This window comes from Rhinopithecus roxellana, chromosome 14, assembly GCF_007565055.1.
Source record: "Rhinopithecus roxellana isolate Shanxi Qingling chromosome 14, ASM756505v1, whole genome shotgun sequence".
In the NCBI taxonomy this organism is placed as follows: Eukaryota; Metazoa; Chordata; class Mammalia; order Primates; family Cercopithecidae; genus Rhinopithecus; species Rhinopithecus roxellana.
In genome coordinates this window covers 108,414,632-108,435,622 of record NC_044562.1, presented here as the reverse complement: position 1 = coordinate 108,435,622, position 20,991 = coordinate 108,414,632, and the positions used below count along the sequence as shown (strand labels likewise).

General features: G+C 38.7%; 1 protein-coding gene across 5 annotated transcripts in view; it reads left to right on the top strand.

The window, feature by feature from the left end:
• The window catches only part of GPD2 (glycerol-3-phosphate dehydrogenase 2), a 150,926-nt gene that overhangs the window by 26,359 nt on the left and 103,576 nt on the right, over positions 1-20,991 (top strand). For 3 of the 5 annotated variants that reach the window (XM_030916181.1, XM_010353178.2, XM_010353180.2), the window contains one exon: positions 15,472-15,581. The exons of 1 other annotated variant lie outside the window; for it this stretch is intronic. In XM_030916181.1, coding sequence (XP_030772041.1) covers positions 15,480-15,581 — 102 coding nt within the window. In that variant the 5' untranslated portion in view covers positions 15,472-15,479. Of the gene's footprint in view, positions 1-13,153; positions 13,241-15,471; positions 15,582-20,991 lie in introns of those variants that run through there. One more of the 5 variants, XM_030916182.1, reaches the window with a different exon arrangement.

Below are 20,991 nucleotides of genomic sequence, written 5' to 3'. Positions count from 1 at the left end.
CATCTTTATTTTTTCCTAGTAATTTTCACTTTCAAAATATTTAATTTTTATATTTGTTTACATGTTTATTTTTGTCTCTTCCAATCCATGAGAGTAGAGGAATTCCCAGGCCTTGGAACAGGGCTGGGGATCTGCCAGGCATTCAGTCAATCCCAGTTGAATGAATATATGTTACCTGAACCAATGCTCCTCCTCCTGTCTTCTCCACTTGGGTAGGTCCTTCAGGGATACTTTCCTGAGTATTTGATGGAACTCTTGCTTTGGTTATATTCTAAGACATTACAATTTTAATCTTTCCTTTGCTAATGGCATGTTTTTAGTAAGCCAGTTCTCAAGGAATTTTCGTTTTTTAGAAGCAGCAGATGGGTTTTTTTGGTCCATTTATCTGCAAACATTTCTTTAAATCCAGGAGAGCACAGAAAAACTACCCATTGTGTAGTTAGTTTCATTCACAGTGTGTATAGCAAAATCCAGATGTTTTATGGTAGGCTCCACTAACCTGAAACACATAAAAGAAGGGAGTAAAAAGGTCCCTGAAAAGTTAGAGCTAGAACATTGAAAACCAAGTGTTAAAATTCTAGTAAGTAGCTCCTTTAGCCTTGCTTAGAGCTATTTACTTGTATTTGAAACACAGTTAACTAACTTGGCTCTCATTTTTCTAACCACAGTGGTAACAATGACAAGTTAATGGGTGCAGCACACCAACATGGCACATGTATACACATGCAACAAACCTGCACATTGTGTACATGTACCCTAGAACTTAAACTATAATAATAATAAAAAAAGAAGTGATCTCAAAGATAAACAGGGAAGATTATCATCAGCCTGATAGTTTGGAAGAAACAGGAAAATTTTATAAAGCTGAGAGAGGAAGAATTCATACAGGAACAGACTGGGGCTTGGGACCACAAAGTAAAGGAGTTAATAGTGTTGTCACTCCTACTATTCCTGAGGCCATCACCTTATCATAGCATGTGCATATGGATGGCTGTGAGTCATCAATAATTGAATTCATGGTTAATATTCTTTATTTAAGAAGCCAAAGTATGACTTACATTTTTGAAATATAGTATTTTAATCCAAAAGAATACAGGATTTTTTTTTTTTTTAACTGTATACTCCACTCAGATGTAAACTCTTAGAATGCAGGGATTTTTTTTTGTGTGTTCTCAGTTGTTTGCTTAGTGCCTGACACATGATGGATGATCAGTAAATAATTATTGAATAAAACCATGAATGCAAATTTTAATTATCTAGCAGTGCTAAATAAATAGGACATTAAGAGAATGCCACATTTAATGCATGAGGGTTGTTTTCCCCTCTGCATCTATTGAATGAAGAAAAACCATAAAGTAATAAACTTTTAAAGTTAAAATAGCTTTGGGCATTTTGAAGGTTAACTCATACATAGTTGGAGTGAGGATCAGCAAGTTCAAGTGATTTGCCTGAAATCACAGAGGAAGTTAGTGGAAGAGACAGCATTACAAGGGAGTCTTTCCTTCCAGAATACCCCCTGGTGATATTCTTTTTTAATTTGGAGTTTTAGGAGTACAATATAGAGAATTATATATTTTTGGGAAAGAATATAGAGTTCTTTTTTTTTTTTTTTTTTTAAAGATCAATGACAGCTTTAAAAGGAAAATTGAGTGGAACCCTTTATTTTCTCTATTTATGCTATATAAATTTTAGACCTGTCATCTCTGTGGTATTAGCTGTGTAATGCTGAAACCCAGCATCTTACGCACAATGACTAGATTATAGTACTTGAATGTTTTTCATGAGGTTGTGTACCAGCCCTTTTAAAAAGAAAAATATCTTTTTCTTTAGTTTGGAAAGGATGCGTCATTCAACTGGGGAGAGTAAGATCTTATGACGAAGACCATTTTAGATAAAATGACTGAGATAGAAATACAACTTTTGTTATTATTTTTGCGTCGGTGGAGGAAAACATAGTATATTTTCTTCACTTTTTTTGATGTGGGGATGGAGCATTTAGGAAATACATTGTTTTCACATACTTTAAATGGGAATTTTGTTAGCAGTATGAATTACTTCAGTCTGTTTTTCTCATCTGATTCTATTTCCTTATGAGTCAGATATTTTTAGGAAGTGTAATCAGTAAGCTAAATATTCTAATACGTGATTATTTTGACTACAGTACATCTCAGGTTTCCTTTTTCATATATGCATTGTATCTGTGCTTTGGCTCTTTGTTGTAGTTCCATTTATACTTGTGGATTATTAGATGTACGAGGAGTAAATTTTATATGTAAATTTCAACAGGTTATAGGAGAAAAAAGACTACAGGATGGAAAAAGTAGTCAGCTTTGTTTCCTAGAGATCTTCTCACTGTCAAGGAAACAGAGTGACTGGTCTCCCCACCCCAGCGCACTTCTTGATCTCTTATAACTCTCAGTCACCGCTAATACCTTACATATATGTGGAATGATGTTTGTAATAGAGCTGTACTCAAATTGAGAACTTTCTTTTACAATGTGCAAGTAAATTAACTGAAGTTATTGTGCTATAACTAATTATTATTAAAAACTCAGTCATAATTAAAAAATAAGCTCAGGATTTCTTAAGCCATCTTCAGCAGATATTTCCCCAAATACATTTCTAATGGCATATAATGCAATTGCAACAGGAACTTTTGAAAGAATTGGTACATTTTCTTTTTTTTTTTTTTTGAGACCGAGTCTTGCTCTGTTGCCCAGGCTGGTATGCAGTGGCACAGTCTTGGCCCACTGCAACCTCCACCTGGGTTCAAGTGATTCTCCTGCCTCAGCCTCCTAAATAGCTGGGACTACAGGCACCTGTCACAATGCCTGGCTAATTTTTATATTTTTAGTAGAGACGGGGTTTCACCATGTTGACCAGGCCGGTCTGGAACTGCTGGCTTCAAGTGATCCACCCGCCATGGCTTCCCAAAGTGCTGGGATTATAGGCGTGAGCCACCGTGCCCTGCCATTTTCTTCTTGAGTGATAAAAATAATGAACAAATACTAAGAAAATTAAAGTCAGATTTTCAGTTTTGAAAGCTTTTCAGTTATGTTTGTGCTTATTACATTGGAAGCCTAGTTCTCTTCAGATGTAATATCTTCTACATCTGTGCTATTTTAAAAAGAAGAGATTTTAGAACAATAATCTTGAAGTTTCTTAAGTTTTTTTTTTTTTTTGTCTTCAAAGAAAAATGCCTAATTTAGTAGATAGTCTTTCCTAATTCATAGTGGTATATTTCACATAAATGTACGCTATTTAAAAAACAACAAAACAAGGCCGGGCGCGGTGGCTCAAGCCTGTAATCCCAGCACTTTGGGAGGCCGAGACGGGCGGATCACGAGGTCAGGAGATCGAGACCATCCTGGCTAACACGGTGAAACCCCGTCTCTACTAAAAACTACAAAAAACTAGCCGGGCGAGGTAGCGGCGCCTGTAGTCCCAGCTACTCGGGAGGCTGAGGCAGGAGAATGGCGTGAACCCGGGAGGCGGAGCTTGCAGTGAGCCGAGATCCGGCCACTGCACTCCAGCCCGGGTGACAGAGCGAGACTCCGTCTCAAAAAAAAAAAAAAAAAAAAAAAAAAAAAAAAAAAAAAAAAACAACAAAACAGATGTCTGATTAAGATCCAGGTAAATGGAAACTTAATTATCTGAAGCACCCTTTTCTCTGAGCATGTTATTTAATTGAAATTGTTTTATGGCATTTTTCTTCTGAACAGAGTTAAAGTTCATTATTGCCCTTATATATATAAAACAATTTCATTTGATTCACAATGCTTCAGCAGTATTTTATAACATCTAAGGACTTTTTAAAGCACACTAATTTATATGGTGAAGTGAACTTTCTCTTCTTTCTTTTCTTTTCTTTTTTTTTTTTGAAATGGAGTTTTGCTCTTGTTGCCTAGGCTAGAGTATAGTGGCGTGATCTCGACTCACTGCAACCTCTACCTCCAGGGTTCAAGTGATTCTCCTGCCTTAGCCTTGCAACTAGCTGGAATTACAGGCATGTACCATGCCCAGCTAATTGTGTATTTTTAGTAGAGGCTGGGTTTCACTATGATGGTCAGGCTGATCTCGAACTCCTGACCTCAGGTGACCCACTCACCCTGGCCTCCCAAAGTGCTGGGATTATAGGCATGAGCCACCATGCCCGGCCCGGACTTTGTTTTCTTGCAAAACATTTTACAGTATGTATTCAACAGCCATGATTGTCGTTACTCTGTAAAGCTTTGTTAGTTTTAATAAATTTTGAGGGAAGGCTTGATATGTTTTAATCTTAAGACAGACATTTAAAACTCTGATTTGCAGCTTATTTTCTAGCAAGGTAAAGGCCTCCCTTCCTTCCTTCCTTCCTTCCTTCCTTCCTTCCTTCCTTCCTTCCTTCCTTCCTTCCTTCCTTCCTTCCGTCCTTCTCTCATTCTATTACCTGTGCTGGAGTACAGTGGTGCCCTCACAGCTCACTGCATCCTTGAATTCCTGGGTTCAAACAATCCTCCCACTTCAGTCTCCTGCGTAACTGGTACTACAGGCATGCGCCATCACGCCCAGCTAATTAAAAATTTTTTTTGTAGAGACAGGGTCTCACTTCCCAGGCTGGTCTTGAACTCCTGGCCTCAAGGGATCCTCCTGCCTGGGTTTCTCAAAGTCTGGGATTATAGATGTTAGCCACCCACCACTCCAGGCCTTTTTCTTGTTTTGATTACTGAAGTAGATTCTATAACAGCATGTAAAATGTAAAAGAGCGTTTATGCTGCCAAAGGAATGTCAACCATTATCTTAACCCAATAAAGGGTTAGTAAAGGGGCAGAAAGACTGAAAGAAGCACAGGACTAGTATGGTCTGTTTGACTAATGAACTTCTTTTGAGTGTTATCAGTGAATGTGTTTCATTGATAACATTCCTGCCTCCTCAAGGCAGATTTAAAGATTTTTCCCCTGTTGTGCTTTTTTTCATGCTAAGTCAGCCATTTCTTGTTAGTTGATATATAAATGCAAGTTTGTTTAATTCCATACTAGGCATGTTATCTACTCAGTTCTTTAACCTGACTTGTGTTTTCATAAGGGATTGGCATTGGCATTTTTGTGAAGGAATGCTTCAAGTTTTCACCTGGGAGGGACATTTTATTTGGGGGCTCCCAGGGTTACCCTCAATTATGCATATGGTAGGCAAAGAAGGCAGATATATATTTTAATGGAATATTAAAGATGGGATTGTACAACTTTTTTTTTCTTTTTTTTTTTTTTTTTTGAGACGGAGTCTGGCTCTGTCGCTCAGGCTGGAGTGCAGTGGCGCAATCTTGGCTCACTGCAAGCTCCGCCTCCCAGGTTCACGCCATTCTCCTGCCTCAGCCTCCCGAGTATCTGGGACTACAGGTGCATGCCGCCACGCCTGGCTAATTTTTTTGCATTTTTCGTAGAGACGGGGTTTCACCATGCTAGCCAGGATGGTCTCGAACTCCTGACCTCGTGACCCGCCCACCTCGGCCTCCCAAAGTGCTGGGATTACAGACGTGAGCCACCGCGCCCGACCAAGGGATTGTACAACTTTAAATACAAATCCGTGAATATATCTAGAGCGATATAGAATATATATTAACTGATATTCTATTATGGATTAAGCTGTGATTATTTGCATTTAATGCATATAATGAGCTTCATTGATTTCTTGTAATTCTATAGTGAGCCCCATGAAATAAAGAAAAAGGGTCAAATTTGTGACTATATTTCCAGTGTGCATTTTAGAAATGTTAGAAAGCATATTATATGGCAGTTGCCTTGGAAATGGCATATATTTTATAAAAAATTGGGGCTTAAATAATACATCACTACTAGAGTGCAAACATATATCCTTGTGTCCCTCTAAGGCTCCCTCCCTTTCAATCCTTTTTTGTTTTAGGGGACTTTGTGAAATAAATGCTCGATTAACAGTTATGACATTATATATTAAACTTAACCCCCCCCATCACACATCAGAAATCCCCATGTAATAATGTTTGAGATAGATTTTTTATAAACAGTGACTTTTAACTGGCTGACTTTAAATAGTTATTGACCTTATTTTCTCCTTCTTTTGTACCTTTTACTTTCATTTTTTGAACTCTGCCCCTGAAACCAGCTCAACCCGTCTCTTAGCCAGCTTCTCCTGTCAAGCTTCCAGGCTCCTGCCCTCCTCTGAGGCTGAGAAGTGGTCCTGGGCCAGCCTCTTTCTCAGTCATCCATAGCTGTGGGTTTGCTTCTAAAATGATATAACTGATGTAAAGGTGACCCAGGGAGACAAATAATTTTCTAGCTTTAAACTATGTGAATTGGTATAAATATAGTGTTTATTTTCTTTCACTTTCTCTTTGTTTCCTGATTTTTTTTTTTTTTTTTTTTTTCTCATTCTTCTTTGTGGAAATACTCTTCCTCTGTTCAAATTGTTTACTTTCTCTTGGGGTGGGCCCTTCTGGCAGTAATTGCCTGGGGAAATAAATGGATTGGAAGTGAAAGAACCTGCCCTTCTTGGAAGCAGACTGGCCTTTTGATAGGGTGTGGAAGTCAGGGACAGAGCTAGAGTCTGGATGCCTTCCCAGCAATGTGTGAGTGTGTTGCTTTAGCTTCTTCCGCCACAGTCCAAAATTTTGTGTATTTAGAACCTGAGAATTATGTTTCACACATTTCTGTTGACCTTTACTTGGTTCTTTGATTTATCTTGCGTTATCAGGATAATGGTTTTCTCACTGACTTCGGAAAAGCCCTTTTGTTTGTTATTTGCTATTCTGTTCAGTGTATATATTCCTTACAACTATAAGTTGTTATTGTTGTGTTTGTGTGTTTTTGCTTTTGATATAATAGAGGAAAGGCTAAAGAAGGTGACTGAAGGATAAAAGTATCTTTTGTTTTCTTAGGACTTGATACATTCACTTCTTTCCATAGGGATTGTCTTTTGTGAAGAACCCTTGGGTCAATTTCCTGTCCAGTCTTGGCCTAAATCCTTTTTAAAAGCAACAACAAAAAAGGATAATTCACTTTCAGTTTACAGACTAGACCTCCTCTATTTCCAGAGAACAGGCTATGTGCCTCTTCTGTTTGACTATTTTGTTCATTTAGGTCTGACAGCTTTCAAAAAGTACACTCGAGGGCTCTCTGTGTGTTTCTGTAGGAATCACATGGGTAAGATATATGTGTGTAAGTCCTTCTCTGCTTGGCTGGGGGGAATGCATTTGCAGGCAGAGTGCTAGTCATGATCCCCATGGTAAAGTAAACCTTGGGGGAAAGGGTAGTACATGGTGTGCTTTGATTGTTACTTGTCGGAATAAGCACTTTATCAACATATGTTTGGTGTGTCTGAACTATGAGATACCTCCTTCAAGGGGACTGTACAAAACATTTGTTATCACATTAATTGGAATAATAAAAGGTTTGCTTGCTGTAACACATCTAGTTCAAGCCACCAAGAGATCTTGACTTTTATAGTTAAAACGGTGCTGCTGGGAGAGAAGATGGTTTTGAGCTCACTCCTTCTTCTGTTTTACTATGGACTTGCTGTCAAGCTGTCCATGATTACAGACCCGTTGCTAGGACCTTCTCTGATGAGGTTCTATATGCTTATTTTGTAAGACTCATGCACTTTTCTTCAATAAGTCACTGGATTCGTATGCGAGTGTGAGGCCTGGCCCTCTGAGTTGTGCCTTCCATGGGTGTGACAGTGTGACACGACTCAAAATAGTTGAAGGAGTGGGTTTTGCATGCACAGCTACAGGAGCGGGTGGCTGCACAGATGAAGTATAAGGAGCATTTGCTACCTTTGGACCACAAAAGGCTTAGGTAAAGGGCTGAGTTGATTAAAGGGCTACCTCTAGGTTACATCTTGGGTTTTTTATTTAATGTTTGAAATGCATTGTACATCTGGATTTCTCAGTGTGGGTGATTGGAAGAGCATGGATCGCTTTTGTTTATTTTTAATTTCTTTTTTCTTTTTAATTTTTCTGGGTACATAGTATGTATACATATTTTTGGGTACATGAGATAATTTGCTACAGGCTTGCAATGTGTAACAGTAATATCAGGGTAAGTGGGGTATCTATCACCTTAAGCATGTTATTTCTTTGTGTTACAAACATTCCAACAAACACTCTTTTAGTTATTTTAAAATGTACAATAAGTTATTGTTGACTGCAGTCACCCTGTTCTGTCAAATACTAGATCTTATTCTAACTACATTTTTGTACTCATTAACCATCCCCACCCCAACCTCACTACCATCTCCAACCTTTGGTAGCCATCCTACTCTCTGACTCTTTATCTCCATGAGTTCATTTGTTTTTATTTTTGGCTCCCACAAATGAGTGAGAACATGCAAAATTTGTCTTTCGTGCCTTACTGATTTCACTTAACATGATGTCCTCCAGTTTTACCCGTGTTGTTGCAAATGAAATGATCTCATTCTTTTCTTTTTTGAGACGGAGTCTCGCTCTGTCGCCCAGGCTGGAGTGCAGTGGTGTGATCTCAGCTCACTGCAACCTCCGCCTCCCAGGTTCAAGTTATTTTTCCTCGTGTCTCAGCCTCCTGAGTAGCTGGGATTACAGGCGCCCACCACAAAAAAAAACAATTTTTTTGTGTTTTTAGTAGAGATGGAGTTTCACCATGTTGGCCAGGCTGGTTTCGAACTTCTGACCTCAAGTGATCTGCCCACTGTGGCATCCCAAAATGCTAGGATTACAGGCGTAAGCCACTGTGCCCGGCCTGATCTCATTCTTTTTTATGGCTGAATACTACTTCATTGTGTATATGTACTACATTTTTATTATCCATTTGTCTGTTGATGGACACTTAGGCTGATTGAAAATCTTGGCTATTGTGACTAGTGCTGCAATAAACATGGGCATGCAATATGGGATGCCTTTATGTCTTGCTGGAGAATACATGCCCCAAGCCTTGTTGTTGAAATTACTCTTCTGTAATTGATGTTTGAGCTGTACTCTCTGCCACTGGTCATGCTTGTAAGGGATGCAGAGAAATATGCTTACTTCTATGCTGGTATAAGAATCAAAACCCTGAGAAGTTCCCATTTTTTCCTTAAACTAATGGAGAGCATGGGGATTAGAAAGGTAATTGAGGTTTCTATATAAGAAACCACAAAGATAGGAGAGTTTTTGTAAATATAATGGTGTTACAGGAAAGGGGTCCCCATCCAGATGCCTAGAGAGGGTACTTAGATCTCACGCAAGAAAAAGTTAAGGGTAAGTCTATAAAGTGAAAGTGAAGGAATAAAAGAAGGACTACACAGGGCTGCTGGTTGCCCATTTTTATGGTTTTTTCTTGATTATATGCTAAATAAGGGGTGGCTTATTTTACCCAGCTCCTATTCAAGATGGAGTTCCTCTGGTTCACACGCCTCTGACAAAGGGACCCAGGGCTTATTCCTCAGAGGAGTGATAAATGTATTTGCATGGATTCTTTTTTTCAACATTTGATTTTTTTTTTTTTTTTTTTTTTTTTTTAAGACAGGGTTTTGCTCTGTCACCCAGGCTGGAGTGCAGTGGTATGATCATGGCACATTGAAGCCTTGACCTCCTGAGCACACGATTCCTCCCACCTTGGCCTCTTGAATAGCTGAAACTAGAGGTGTGGGCCATCATGCCCAGCTAATTTTTTAAATAGAGATGGAGTCTTGCTTTGTTGCCCAAGCTGGTCTTGAACTCCTGATATCAAACAATCCTCCTGCCTTGGCCTCCCAAATTTCTGGGGTTACAGGTATGAGCCACTGGCCCAGTCTATTTGCATGATTCTTACTTGTGCTAAATTTGTATTTTGATAAGTAAGGCTGCTGGAAGAGAGAAGATAAGACAGGAAGATGAGGAGGAGAGTGAGTACTTTTTAGAGATTTCAGAGACCAGGAATTGCGATCTGGTTCTGGAATAAATTTGCTTATGCATAGTTGCCTTGCCTATGAATGGGAGGAGGCAGAAGTGGTGGGTGCACTCAGGGATTTACATGAAGTAGGATGTGAGGAGTTGTTCTTTGTTAAAAGTCACTGTCTATAATGGGTGCCCTACAAGGACATCTAAGAATTCAGCTGAGCCAGATGAGTTACAGCAGTCAGATACAAACAAGGGTCAGCAAACTTTGAGAAGTGGCAAATTTAGTTTTTGTTTGCTAGCAGTAAGTACATTTTATTATGTAGCAATTACATCTGTCAGTTTTAGGCAAAAGTTTCCCAAGTACCTATTACTCTTAGGAGTTTTAGACCCAAATATCCATCTGTTTGCTGTTTTCTGTGAGTAGATGTTCCGTCAAGATCTCAAATTTTCTTAGTTGCAAGCTGAGCTTCTCTTCTTCCTTAAGCCTGCTTCTCTTTCTAGATCTTAATATTGAAATGTTGGGGCCATTTTCCAGCTGCCCGAACTAAAACCGCCTACTGTGTTCAGTCTCTTCCTGCTGCCTCCTGTAATTGGTTGTCAGGTCTTGTCATGCTCTCTAAATTGAGTGCAGTCCTGAGAGAGTTTTGCATAACATCAGCCTCTAGATTTGCACTCTTTAATGTTGCCTTAAACCAGGCTCTCCTCTCACATGGGATCTATTTCATTGCCCTCTAATTGGTCTCTCTGTCTTGGTAAGCTTCAACACAAAAATCTACTTGAGTAGTCTTTACAGAGCATTAGACAAAACATCTTACTTCCTTACTCTACAGCCTCTACTCCCCATTGCCAACAGGATATCCTAGAAATATCTTACTTCATGTGTACACAGTCTTCCTCTCTCTTGCCCCCTGGACTTTTTTTTAAACCCCATTTCTAGCTGCACATCATCTCCAGCTGAACGAGATAACTACTTGTATGCCTAGAACGTACCATGATGCTCCTCTTTCTCCTCCAATTGTCTTTCTCTATAACATTCCCTACTCACTCCCCTCCAAATTCTTTTTTTTCCCCTTCAATACCCTTCTCCAAAATCCTATCTTCACCGAAGCCTTCTTTAATTCTTTTAGTCAGAGTTAGTTTCTTGCAACATTAAAATGATATAGCACTTTGCTTTTTTTTTTTTTTGATCAGGCTATTTAAAACAGTATAGCACAACTAGTTATAAGACAGAGTTCAGAGTTACAAGACACACTTTGATATTTAATCCTACAAATAGATTATTAATTCCTTGTGGGCAGTTAGTTGATAATCTTACAGATATATTTAGTTGAGCACCATTTGTTTAGGTTTTACTTAAACAAATGGTGTTCTCCTTGCAAGAATTAGCGCTAGCTCTGGTCTGTGTCAATGCAGCAGCCAGTCCTGAGTCAGCATATATGTGATTTAATTAAAAGGCTATAAAACATGGATTTGAAGCTATGATAAATAAGCTAATTCTATTTTTTAATATTTTTTCCCCTCTGGTTTCCTTGAACATTTATTGCAGAAGTTAGTAAAGATTTGTGTATATTTTTGGTCCTCTTCTTTGCTAGTTTTCTGGTAAAACTGTTACTTAGAAGGAAATAATCTTTTTTTTTTGTTTGTAATCATTGTGAAAACGTTTCTCCTTACAATGGTAAATGGGTACATGTTGTCCACAGCATATGGACACAGCATATCATTCTAAATTTCATTCTTTCAGCATTAAAGTTCTTTTTTAAATTTTTTATTTTTTGAGACAGGATCTTACTCTGTTGCCCAGACTGGAGTACAGTGCTGCAATCTTGGCTCACTGCAGTCTCCGCCTCCCAGGCTCAAGGAATTCCCTTGCCTCAGGCTCCCGAGTACCTAGGATTACAGGCGCGTGCCTCAACCGCCTGGCTAATTTTTGTATTTTTAGTAGAGGCAAGGTTTCAGCATGTTGGCCAGACTGGTCTTGAACTCCTGACCTCAAATGATCCACCCACCTCGGCCTCCCAAAGTGCTGGGATTACAGACGTGAGCCAATGTGCCCGGCCCTACAACAAAGTTCTTACATTACTTGGCAGAAGATTACTAGTAGATACTTTTCTAGAGACTTCTTCATTGCCTTGGAGATTAACCCAAATGCCAAGGGACTGAACATATGGGTGATTGTTTGAGAATAGGTCCTTCTTTTGGGAGTGACAACAAAATATGGTATAGCTTTTGGGGAGAAGTTGCCTTTTGAGACCAAAGGCAGGGCAGAACCACCCAGGGGTCAAGAACATAAACTCAGTCTTGTTTTCTCACTTACTAGGCAGTGACTTTGGGGAAATTCCCGATTTCCTCTGAACTACCACTGCCCCTTTTATGAAATTAGATGTTGTGAGGGTGAAATGAGCTGATGTGTATAAAGAATTAAAAGCGCAGTACCTGTTACCTAGTAAATAGTAAATAATAAATAATAAACTGACTGATTCTTGCCTTTGTTTTTGAGTTAGCCAAATGACCATACAGAAGTATTTGATCACATTAGAAATAATGAGCCCCCAAGCATACATTACTTTTTGAAATTATTGAAAAACGAAAACTCTTTATTGATTATAGTTGATATTATTGCTAACTCTGCAAGATGATATGAGAATGTAGTTTTTTGATAGTATTAGTGACTCATTGGGAAAATGCAGGAAAATATCCTCTGCAAGTTTTTGTCTCTGACAAATCAAATTAAAACAATACTAGCAGGTAGGCAGGGAACATAGGGGCCCACTCATTTGGAAATACTAGCTTCAAACTTAACTGGCTGAATGAACACCTCTGAGAATGAAACATTTTCATTGACTGTGTTATATATAACATTCCTCAGTTGGCCATGTTGATGTGTGGTATCCTTTGTGAGGTCAGCAGTGACATTGTCAACAAGACAGAAGCAGTGATAAGTCAATCAGTCACAACACTCATATTCTAGGGACCACCATGCTGCTATGAGTCAGGCATGTGCATTGTTTAAGGTAAATAGTAAATAGAACTAGGACTTTATTCTCTGTCTCCAGTTGTCAGAGGAACCCAGTTAACCTTGAGATAGCATGCTATCTGGCTGCTAGGGTTTCCATTGTTGTGTGATAGGCACCCATGTGAACGTTTACAGCAGTACCTTGATTGGTGATAGTGAGCTATGACAACTGGGTACCTGCTAAGCTACGGTTTTTACTATCCCAGCAACCTAGGATGTAAGGTTTTGCCTAGGGTTGACTGAATAATAAATGGTGGTCTCTCGCCAGCATACACCAACTGTCCTGCATAATTTGGGAAAGAGAAGATGGTTGATGTAGCAAAGGGACAGTAAAGAAGAGACCTCCAGCAGCAGAGTACATATACCTGTGAAATATTTTCCTGGTAAGAATCTTTACAGGTTTTTTTTAGAGATAGGATCTTGTTCTCTCTCCCAGGCTGGAGTGCAGTGGCACAATTGCAGCTCACGGCAAGCTCAAACTCCTGGGCTCTAATCCTGGGAAAAATCTTAATTAAAAAGACAAATTTTAGAATTTAGGAGTTTGTCAGGAAGAATGAGATCAGAAGAAAAAAATTTAAAAAATGCCACCACATATCAGTATATAATTTATAGTATCCTAAAATGAGTTTTCTATAGAATCAACTATATTGCAATTCTTTATTTAGGATAGTATGAAAATAGATACAGTTTATTCAATATGGACCCAAATATTTAACTGTATCATAATTTTGTTGAGATACTTTTTTTTAGTATCCCAAGTTAAAACTACCTTCATAATAAATTATCTTCTTGAGTTGGGAGGTATCAGTGGAATGTAAGGTATGTTGTCCAGACAGGCCAGTGCTCCACCCCTACAAGGAAATAGGGTAGTGGCTTCCCTGTTTCCCTGCTTTTGTGAATGGAAAGTCTTAGGCAGGTCAAATTACTCAACTCTAGAAATTTTTTTAGTTGATCACACAGGGTTATCTTTTTATGTTTAACAGTAAAAGCAGACAAAAGGATTTTTGGTGGAATTTTCATTTTTATGCAATCTTTTTAGTTTCTGAAAAAGTTAAAGAATAATTTTTAAGTCCTCAACAAAACTTTAGAAAATTCCATTATCAGTCCAGTAGTGGAAAACAAGTGAGAGGAAAGAAAGTTAAGAGCTAAGACAATGCAGAACTTGAGAAGTATGTAGTGGAGCCGAGTGCGGGGTGGCTCATGTTTGTAATCCTAGCACTTTGGGAAGTCAAGGTAGGAGATTGCTTTAGGCCAGCTTGGGCCACATAAGACTTTGTCTCTACAGAAAAAAAAGGAAAAAGAAAAAGAAAGAAAAAGAGAGAGAAAGAGGAAGGAAGGAAGGGAGGGAGGGAGGGAGGGAGGAAGGAAAAGAAAGGAAGGAAGGAAGGAAGGAGGGAGGGAGGGAGGGAGGGAGGGAAGGAAGGAAGGAAGGAAGGAGAAAAAGAAAGGAGAGAAAGAAGGAAAAATTAGCCATGCATGGTGGCATGCACTTGGTAGTATGAGCTACTTGGGAGAATCACTTGCCCAGGAGTTTGATTTTACAGTTAGTTATGATTGAACCATTGCACTCTGGCCTGGGTGACAGAGCCAGACACTGTCTCTACAAAATGAGAGAAAGAAAAAAATATAAATACAGTGAGCACAAATATACAGTGAGTGCTTGATCTGGAGGGTTTTCTCTTAAAATGTTGGTGTCATGCAACTCTGGCTAGAAGAAAACTTTTCTTTTTGTTGTTAAGTTCCCCTAATGAAAGGAATTACAGCAGGTTAAATTGGTCAGTCTGTGAAAGCATTAAGGTGTTAGTACCTCTGACTTCTTATCTGTAAAGTCTACTCCTTTTTTTCTTTTTTTTTTTTGGAGACAGAGTCTAGCTCTGTCACACAGGCTGGAGTGCAGTGGCGTGATCTCAGCTCACTGCAACCTCTGCCTCTTGGGATCAGACCATTCTCCTGCCTCAGCCTCCTGAGTAACTGGGATTATAGGCGCCCGCCCCCACGGCCTCCTAAAGTGCTAGGATTATGAGCGTGAGCCACCATGCCCAGCTGACTCTTTCAATGATAGAAATATACCTGTGCTGGCTTTTGGCTGTAGTGAAAACTTCATTCGAAAGGGAGAAACTTGGGAAGGGAGTTGTACCACAATTTGAATTAAACACTTGCCAAATAACCTGAAGCAGGCTGATGTTTATTGTCCTGTTGAGTGACCCAAGACTTCTTTCTGCTGGTTCTCCTTGAGGAGAGGATTAGGTGTTGAACAAATTTACAAGTATAGCATGCAGTTTTGTCAAATACCCAGTGACACTTCTTTTCACAGTTCTCTTGACTTTATACTGTTTAAATATCCTCAGTTGTCTCTTAATTTGCTTTTCTTTCTTTAATTCCTGTCGGATCAGAAAGTAACTTTTATGTAATCAATTCCCTTGTCTAGAATTTTTTGGCTATTTCTTCTGAGTTGCAGTATGCACATTTGTTTGTTAGTAGTTTCCTTATTTTATGTTTTCTTTTCTAGTTTAACATGGTTTCATAATCTACACAGTGTCTTTTTCTTATTGGGATGGTTATGCGATAACTATCCCAATTTAACTTCTTTTTGTTTCTTTTTTTTTCTTTGTAGGCTAAGAAATGGCATTTCAAAAGGCAGTGAAAGGGACCATTCTTGTTGGAGGAGGTGCTCTTGCAACTGTTTTAGGACTTTCTCAGTTTGCTCATTACAGAAGGAAACAAGTAAGTAACTGTACTTGTGTTGATTACAGTATGCAACTTAAATCTGCTAAAGAACTGTCTATGGGGAGTGTGTGCACTAACGGTTTTGTTTAGAAAATACTTGTGAAGTTTCTCAGTTTGATCTGAAAGATACTAATTTAGAACAGTGCCTTAATGATCCTGGAGAACTGTGTGTATCTCCTTTTTTAAAAAGTGAATTTCTTTTTCAGGAAGCATTATTTAGCCTCTGTTTTGGCTCTTTGGTTTTTAAAAGACTGCTTCATTTATGAGTGCCAGGGTTTCTTCATTTAGACTTTCCTTGTCTAATTCATTGAAATGTCTGGATACCTTCTATGTTCCTGCCAAAAGTTTGTCTTATTAGAAGGCAGGCAGCTGAGAAAGGAAATGGAAAAGAAAAGGCCCAACTGAATCCTGGTTTTATTTCTTCAAGGTTTAGTTACTTATGAAGTATTACTTTGTATTAGGTAAAAATTTTAATGGAGGAAAGCCCTGAAAATAAGGGTTGGTAAGAAGTTTCCAAATATTATAAAGTGTTCAGTTTCTTTTCTTTCTTTTTTTTTTTTTTCCTTTACCTTACAACTGTGACTTCCCATAGTTCAAATTGATGCCAGGAAATAATTTTGCTGAATGGCTTTGTTCTTTTTTGAGGCTTGAAATGCTGGCAACCACCTTAGTAGTTAATATCAGTCTCTTGTTCCCCCTCTCCCATGTCATTAGGACATTTTGTGATACTAGCTGTGTAGTGCATTTCTTTCTCAAAGATGAAGGTGGAGGAATTTGGTAAACAATTTATAACTGAGTGATTCATTTTATACATTTTTGTGGCTGCCTTTAAGCCATGGCTTGTCTTATACCTCTTGTTTCTGTTTCTTTGTGCTACAAGGTGGCAGAGCCAGGCGCATTGCTTGCAATCCCATATCCTGAATGAGGATCACTTTAAAAACACATATTGTGGCCGGGTTCACTGGCACTAACCCGAAATCCCAGCACTTTGGGAGGCCAGGGCAGACAGATCCCTTGAGCCCAGAAGTTTGAGACCAGCCTGGACAATATGGTGAAACCCTGTCTCTACAAAAAAATACAAAAATTAGCCGGGCATGATGGTGTACACCTGTAGTCCCAGCTACTCCGGAAGCTGAAGTGGGAGGATTGCTTGAGCCTGGAAGGTGGAGGCTGTAGTGAGCTGAGATCATGCCACTGTACTTAAGCCTGGGTGACAAAGTGAGACCCTGTCTCAATCAATCAATAAAATAAATAAATAAAAACACATATTAAGAAGAATTAGTTTGCTGGCTTATCATTAAAAAACCCAACAAGCCAATTTTTATGTGATTCCTGCTAAAGATGGGTGATATTGAATAGTCTTTTGATTAGTAATAGTCTTTTGATTAGTGTTAGTCTTTCTTTTGCATTCTGAACTGTGAGGACATCACTCTCAATGCATGTATGTTGCAGTTTTTATTTTTTTAATTGACACATAATCATTATACATATTTATTAGGTGCATAGTGGAGTTTTGATACATACAATGGTGTTGTTAATTCACTGACTTGGTATTGAAACTCTTCCTCATCCACTGATCATGCTCAATGTACTATTTCTTTTAAAAGATTGCCTTGGTACCTTAAAAGCAGGTGTGAAAAGATGTGGCTTCTGCTGAGGCTATTTCAGTAGCGCACTTCTGTTTGTGACATGGGCATTAAGGGATTAGATTACTTCTGCCATCTTTACCAGTGCTATCTGAAACGATACTGAAAAATGCCAATGCCAAAGGTCACGATATCTAATATGATGAGTTGTTGCTAAATTTATATATGGTTTATATCTTTTAACCACAGTAAGCATGTTCTACTTCAGAGTTTATAGCTTAAATTTGTACCTAGGTAACACTGTTTCATCCCTTTTTTTGGTTTGAGTTCTCTCTAATCATTGATCTTAAAGAATAGAATAAACAGAAGAGACTCTGGCCCCAAGCATCAAGTTATAGGAGAATTTTATTCAGTAAAATCAAGGCAAAATAAAGACCTATTGATTCCTGGGACATTTTGTCATTTCATCTTTCCTAAGTTAGATATCCTGACCACCCTAATAGCCAAATGAAATGGATACCAGCAGCTTGAAGTCATTTATAATTTTAACCTGACAAGTTCTGTTGAAAAAAATTACTACAGGCATATGCAATCATTGAGTTGCATAAGAAATCCAACTATATGCATTTCTTTTCTGGTGATTCCTGTCCCTTTAAGATACTGCCATTAGCATGTATTTGGGGGGTAGCAGGTGCGATGTAGCCATAGGGACTGGCAAAAATAAAAAATAAAAGCAAGAATGAGAAGAGGAAACAACCTATTCCAGCCATTGACATAAAATGACCACAGGCCTCCATTAACTCAGCTGTCCTCTCTCAGAAAATATCTGCCAATCAGAGCCATTCTGGGGGGGAATTTTCCTGACTTCAGTAGTCAAAAAAAATCTGCCCTTTGAGATACATTAATTGGCTACATTTTTGTTTGTAGAAGCTGGGGCCTTAAACGTGACTAGGTATGCTCCATTTTTCTGCAGAATGATGCTTAAAGTATTGGCTTGTTACAGATATATTTACCTACTGTATTTTTATATTTTTTCTAGTTTTCTAGGAAGATTCCAACTGATAAACTGCCTTTTATTAAGAATAAGTTAGTTTGGAAACCCCACGTTCCTGATGTCCTAGAGATCAGCCTATTGACTTTGGTTCTGGCACATTTTGCTGTGTTCTTGCATGCTCTGTCTTCCTGGCCCCTGGCTTGTGCCCATTTGGTACTCCCAGGACAAAGCTTCTTCCCTGAAATACAAGCAAGGGCTATATTCTAAATACAAATGGATTGAATATAAAAGTTGGTACATTGTTAAAACATGTTTGGTGATGAGATAGTGCTATGAGTGTTTAGGTGCCAGGTCAGCTCCTGAAAACCTTTGAGTCAATTCTATAGTTAAATTACCTTATATTTGTAAAGAAAATGATTGTATATTCTTTAAAAATTAATTAAACATAAGACAGATTGAAATTGAATAAGATGTGGTTTCACTTACCTTGAATGCAGTTGCTTGAATCAGAACCACTGTAGGTGGAAGAATAGAGGCCTCTGTGGAGACTGGTGTTTCTGGGAGCAGGTTAGGGGTTAGAGGTGGTAGCAATGATGCTTTTGTCTCAATTTACTGCATAGTATGGCTTTTCTTCCATACAAGCAGATTATTAACATTGCTATTACTTATGTTTATCAATGATGAATAGTGCCCACTGTTGAGCCAAGTGAACTCTAGAGTTCATTATTTTTATTTTCTAAGGGAAACAGGTCAGAGATAGAGGAATGCGAGGGTTGTTATAGCCTAAGGAGAGGGCAATTATTATCATTATTTTTCTTTTGGAGCTGGGCAGCCTAAATCTTCAATTCCAACAAGGAAGTTGATGAGGAAAGGAGATGAAGGTTGGCTGACTTCTTTTGTTTGTGTCCACCTCCAGTGAAGGAGGTTTGTGGCCAGATAACATCCACATTCCAGGCCTTCCTCAGTTAAGCATCTGAGGGCTTTTAGCGTGGTCTTAGAGTGGCTTCCTCTTCATTTTCTTGTCCCCTTTTCTTGATTTTCCACCCATAAGCAGGTGACAAAGTTTCCACAAAGGGAGCTTGAGTTTTCTTCTCCCCAGACCAGCCGTATGCCAAGGAACAAGAGTCTTAGTACTGCAATATAAACATTTTACCACTCAAAGAAACCAACTCCAACCCCACTGGGAATGGAGCAAGCAGACACCTCTCTGGTGGTGTGGAGATTTTTTAGATCAAGTTGATTGTGATTCACTATTTAGTATAGGTTGGTTTAATAATAAACTTCTAGTTGAAATTTGGAGGTCATCTTATCTAGTCTAAGGTCTAGTGAAAGGAAGTAGCACTTCATAGAGGAGTCTCCTTTTTCTAATTCCAGGCTGGTGGGAGAATGGAGTAGATGAAGAGGAAAATTTAAATTAGGAAAAGGGTTCATGGGATACTTTTAGAACAAGTAAACCTTCTTGAGCAACAGAAGTAGACAGCATTAAAGTCAGGGCTGCATGAGGAGTCCTCAGGAAGAAGGGAAGTTTGGGATGGGAGTGGCCAGGGAGAATGAAACAAGAATAGGGTGGGAAGGAGTACAGGGATTTCACACAGGCCTACCCTAATCTTTTTTCATTATAGTCCAACGGCACTGTTTAAAACTTTTTTTTTTAAGTTAACGTTTATTTCATACCTTCTAGGTCCTAACTGGAAAAATTTATGTGATGATGTGGGCTTTTCTTTAACCCCAGTGATGTGGTTGATATGACAAAAATCTATTCAGGTCAGAAGAGTGGTCTTGCTCACATAACACATTCTAGGTTTGTTCCTTCCATGACCTGGTCTGAAGGTGTGGTGGCTTTGTGAGCCGAGGTAAAACTTGAGAACCACTGAGAGCTTTCTCAAAGCCCGGATGTGAAAATTTTTTTCCCCCCTGCACCATAAATAGGCAAGGAGTGGGCCTCAGAATATGGAAATCAAGATCTCTCTCTCTCTCTCTCTTTTTTTTTCCCTGAGATGGAGTTTCACTCTTGTTGCCCAGGCTGAACTGCAGTGGCATGATCTCAGCTCATTGCAACCTCCGCCTCCTGGGTTCAAGTGATTCTCCTACCTCAGCCTCCCAAGTAACTGGGATTACAGGCACCCTGATTCTAAGACGATCATTCCTCTCAAGGTCTCTTTTTAATGAGAGGAATGATCTTCTTAGAATCAGGGAAGTGAGAAATTCTCATTGATTGGTGTGCCATTCATAAGCAACAGAACAAAAAGGCCAAGAGCGTGATCTTTGGAGCAGTCTCTGCAGACTGCCTGCATCTAACACCTAGCTGTACTTTTCTTTTTTTGGGTATGTTTCCTTACCTTTATTTATTTACATATTTATCCCTTTATTTTTATTCGACATGTCATAATTGTGCATATTTATGGAATGCACAATGATATTTCTGTGCATGTATACAATGTGTAATGATCAAATCAAGGTAATTAGCATATCCATCACCTAAAACATTGATCATTTCTTTGTCTTGTGAACATTAAAAATCCTCTCTTCTAGCTTTTTGAAAATATACACTAAATTATTGTTAACCATATTCAGCCTATAGTGTTACAAAGCCCTAGAACTTATTCCATCTGTATTAACCAGCCTCTCCCTGTCTTCCCCCACCCCCTTTCCAGCTTTTAATACTAACAATTCTACTCTCTATTTGTATGAGCTCAATTTATTTTAGCCCATAGATATGAGTGAGAACATGAAGTATTTATCTTTCTGTGCCTGACTTATTTCACGTAACATAATGTCCTCCAGGCTCATCCGTGTTGTTGCAAATGACAGGATTTCATTCTTTTTC